At 38.5% G+C, this 4,842-nt stretch overlaps 1 protein-coding gene across 1 annotated transcript; it reads right to left on the bottom strand.

The window, feature by feature from the left end:
* Positions 1-971: 971 nt before the first annotated feature.
* Positions 972-3,892, bottom strand: LOC139897723 (G-type lectin S-receptor-like serine/threonine-protein kinase At5g35370). The gene has a single exon (XM_071880413.1). The coding sequence runs from the start codon at positions 3,809-3,811 to the stop codon at positions 1,172-1,174; it is 2,640 nt and encodes an 879-aa protein (XP_071736514.1). The 5' UTR covers positions 3,812-3,892; the 3' UTR covers positions 972-1,171.
* Between the last annotated feature and the right edge of the window lie 950 nt (positions 3,893-4,842).

Here is a 4,842-nt window from a genome sequence, read left to right as displayed (position 1 = left end):
ACGGAACCAGTAATCATCGCAGCAAGTTCATGCAAACACATATGCCCTTGCTATTACGCATAATAAAGCTTTCTAGTGATTGACCTACAGTACATTAACATGACGTTCCCCTTAACGTCCCATAAATTACATTCACCTCAAAATTATAACAGAACCTCAGCAACACTTTGTTACCTCAACCCATACATTGAAGAATTTCATCAAATAAATTTAGTAAGAAAAAAAGTTTTAATAAACACACAAGTGCCAACTGCCCCCACCATCAAAGCTCTAGAAGGAACGAGGCACATATTCCAATTCCATTTCAACCAATACAAAACTATTGGCCTGGCGGTATCGTGGTGGCCCTTTTAACCAAGAGGTTGATGATTCAAGTCTCGTCGTGGACATATTTCGTAGATTATTGTAAATATTCGTGTTAAGTGTGTGAGTTTGCCTTTCAAAAAAAAAAAAAAAAAAAAAAAAAAAAAAAAAAAAAAAAAAAAAAAAAACAGACACCCCGATGTGCCACTTTCGTCCAACACCAACTACATTAACAAGTCAGTCACTGAAACTAATTACCGAAAAACGACTTTGAATAACTATATAAACTAACCATTGTCATAATATAGCATCAGAAGCCCCACCCAACGGCGAAGTGAACGAACGTAAGGACACCCTGCAACCCCAATGCCACCAACACCCAGTAAGCAACAATCATAACCTTTTCTTCACAGAAAACACAATCCCACACACGTAAACAATACAGGTCCATAAAATTTACTATTTGCAGATCCACAAATAGAGTAATTTGGTACTGTTGAAGCTTTGAAACTAAAAAGGACTACTATTATTTTTGCATTAATACAGTAATTTGGTATGTGAGTGTAAAAAACATTCCACACAAATTAAATTAAATAAAGTAGATTACAACTGCATAATTTTCGTACCCAAAATTCTAAAAATTAATCATTATAACTTTTAATGTACACTAATGATTTATACATTTACATGATTTACATATGTAAATAATAATAATAAATAAAATATTATAAGAACCAAAAACATACAAATCCTCAAACTACATTACATATATATTCAGATAGTTTATTTCCGTGGCATCATTTGTTTAAAAATTCACGAAAATAACTATCACAATATTTCATCAGCCAGAACGATTATTTATCAAATGTTATCTAGGACCCGAAACTTGTTGCGTAGACATATAAGAATACGAATTGGGGGACACACTCGAACTACAACTATCAATGTTTTGGACCGTGAAGATACTCGCTACTTCACCTTCGACTCCAATTTCAGCATTTGATGGCTCGATGAACCGCCTTCCGTAAAACCTCAAAAAGTTCAACAACTCCAACCGTGGTTCACCCACGGTCAACGTTCCTTCTAGCATTGCAACCACATTAGCCATCGTAGGTCGCAACGATGGGTCTTCGTGTAAACAACACAATGCTACCTTCACTAGCTTCTTGGCTTCTTCCATTGTTACCCGGCCAGTTAACCTCGAATCCACTAGGTCCAAATACCTACCCACTTCGTGCATCTCCAATGCGTGAAGTGGGAAATAGTATGCTCGAGTACGAGAACGGGCATGGAAATCGGATGAGCCCGAGGACCTTTCCTCGGTGCCACTACTTGGGCTTCGCGAGACATTAGTTTGCGCTTGTACACAATTCTTTCTTCCTTGAATTAACTCCAATAAAACCATGCCGTAGCTATAAACATCCGTTTTATCCGAAATAGCCGCGTTGGTAAGCCACTCGGGTGCTAGGTAACCACGAGTACCTCTCATGGTCGTAAATAAGCCCGATTGCTCGGGGCTTAGTAATTTAGACAACCCAAAATCGGAAATCTTGACTTGCATGCTTTCGCTAAGAAGAATATTTTCGGGCTTGACATCACAATGTATGATCTTGTGCTCGCACCCGTTGTGCAAGTATGCAAGACCTCGAGCCGTTCCAATTGCAATTTCAAACCGCTCTTGCCATTCCAAAGGCGGTCCACTTCCAAAAATTGTTCGGTCCAATGAACCTCGGCTCATGTACTCATAGACCAAGAACCTTTCTCTTCCATGAGCACAAAAGCCCCTAAGCTTTACAAGGTTTACATGATGAATGTTGCCAATGATTGCTATTTCGGTACCAAATTCTTTCTTCCCTTGAGCCCCTAAGGCAGTAATCTTCTTTACCGCTACAAACGTCTTATCATGGAGTACACCTTTGTAAACAGTCCCAAACCCACCTGACCCAATTCGTGTACTAAAGTTGGCGGTGGCCAACACAATCTCTTGATGAGTAAATCGTACGGGCAAACCTGCAATCGAAAACATCTCAAGGTCATCCGAATATGAACCCTCGGACAATTTCTTCGAACTCGCCGTCATTTTGTTAGCATTTCGTGATCTTCTAATCATACAAACAGCGCAAATCATAATTAGTAGAACACCCGAAGTCGGAAGTAGTACTAACCCGACAGTTGGAAAATCGTTACTCGAATTTCCACCTTGATATGGAGTTAAAGATGATGGAACCACTGCTTTGATAAACCCTAATTTATCATCAGGGTCATTGTTAGAGCTTGAAATAATTGAACCCAAATTATTTTCAATCAAATAACATGACCCGGATTGATTCCCATAATAAAATCCCAAACAAGTACAATTCCCACTACACAATTCTTTACATTTTGACAAATTCAAACCACTTTTCACCGGATTTAAATAGTCAATTTCGAAATATTTCATTCCATCACCAAGTTGAACATAAGCATAAGTCTCCGACGAATTACGTTGCCGCAAACAAGATTCCGGCAACTCAGGCCACGACAATGTTGGATCCGAAAACGAACATCCGAAATTGGTTTTTGAATCGATTCGAAACCCAGATGGGCACGAGCACCCGCTACCGGAACAAAGGCCGAGCTTTCCACACCGGAATGGATTCCGGCAACTGTCTGCCGGAGTACTAAAATCTGTCACCCAATTATTATTTACGTATCTCATAACAGCTAGATGACCATCATATGTAATCTTTAAAATCCGGTAACCAGAGTCAACATCATTAGGCGGTGTGTCTATCAGTACCTGTATCACCACTTCCGGACCCGGGTCTCCGAGCAAGTAAAAACCCGACCCGTTTACGGTGACATATGAAATGGGTCGGTTTGAATTCTTAATAGACTTTGAGTCCATTAACAATCTATAATAACTTACGTTTCTCCATTGCAGTATACCATCACCGGAGGTGACCGTAAAGCTGTAATCTCCGGCGGATAAATCCGACAGACTTGTTGACGCGATTAACGTTTGCCCGACCCGAAACCTCTGTTCTGAAACAACGGTATCTGTCGGGTAATCAAAAGATTGCCATAACGAGTTGTTAAAGCGATCGAGTAAGACTAAATTCCCGGAATCAAGTAACTGTAAAGAGTCAACCGTTGAATTTATAATTGGGGTTGACCAAACGAGTTGGCCGGAATCATTATTGACGGTGATTCCGGTGACGGAGAGATAGAATTTACCGGAGTTTGAGATCGGGGTGTTGCGGTTGGCGGTCCATACGACGGTGTGAGAATCAGTGTGGTAGATGGCGAGGTAAAACAACGACGGAGATGATGATTGTGGGTGTAAGATTGCGGCGGTGTAAGTGTTGTTAGGTGATCGGAGGAAGTCGCCGGAGGTGTCGATGTATTGGAAGTGTGAAGCTGTGAAGTTAGGCTTGATGAAACCGGTTGATACTGGGGCGGCGGAGGTGATGGTGATGATGGTGAGAAGAAGGAGGATTACGGTGGTGGTAGCGGCGGCGGCGGCCATCCATGCAGAGAGAAATACGGTGGCCGTTGTAATAATAGAAAATATCGAATTATCATTGCTGACGGTGTTTTGGGAATTGTATATTACAAAGAGTTGACTAATATTGTTGTAAAATTAAATGGTGATGGGTGACTTCCCTCCTTTTCTTGACATATTTTTAATTTAATTTTAAAGATTTAAAAATGTATTACTCCGTATTCTTTTCTTTTTTATTTTATTTTGTTATAACTAATTTGTGAATTATGATATCTTTCTTCCGCTTTTTTTTTTTTTACATTACTACTGAATTATTGATCAGCATATATTTTTTGTGAGAGAAAATTAAAGTGACTCGTGTTTTCAGCTTGTTATTTAGATTTTGTTATTTTCATGTCACACATAAATTGACACAATTTGTCATGTTTGTTCCTTTTCTAATGGAGTATTTGTAAAATGTGAGTAAAATACTAAATATAGTCAATATAGTAGTACATTTAAGAAATTTTTAGAATTATTAGCTTGTGAGGACAAATCCCATTACTAACTTCCACAATTTATTGCTCTTGTTTGTTGTACACATAGAATTATTATTTGTACTCTAGTTAAGCTAAAAAAAAATATAGTATGCGCAGGTTTTTAAGAAATGTGTTATTGATTTTACGAGTTGAGTTTTCTTTCATTTTTGAAAGCAAGTAATAAAGTGATGTTGATTTCATAGCGTCTCAATTTTATGGCGTCTCAATTCTACCATGGCGTCTCAGTTTTCTTTCATTTTACTATTTTCAAGGCATCTCAATTTTATGTTTTATTTTATTTTATTTTTTAAAAAACTTTTTCCTACTTATTGGCCGGAGGTCCACTCGAAAGCAATCTCTCTATTCGTCGAATAGAGAGATGGATGATTTTCTCTACTTTTGAGAGTGTTTTCACTCTAGGTGAAGAAATGACTTGACTTTATTCTCGGATAGGGGAAGGATTGTCTACATCTCACCTCCTCCATACACCACTTATGTGGTATTGGGTTTTGTGATTGTTGTTGTTGTTGTTGATTT

This window comes from Rutidosis leptorrhynchoides, chromosome 3 (assembly GCF_046630445.1).
Source record: "Rutidosis leptorrhynchoides isolate AG116_Rl617_1_P2 chromosome 3, CSIRO_AGI_Rlap_v1, whole genome shotgun sequence".
NCBI lineage: Eukaryota > Viridiplantae > Streptophyta > Magnoliopsida > Asterales > Asteraceae > Rutidosis > Rutidosis leptorrhynchoides.
Note: the sequence above shows the minus strand (reverse complement) of the source record. Positions and strands in the feature narration are given on the sequence as shown.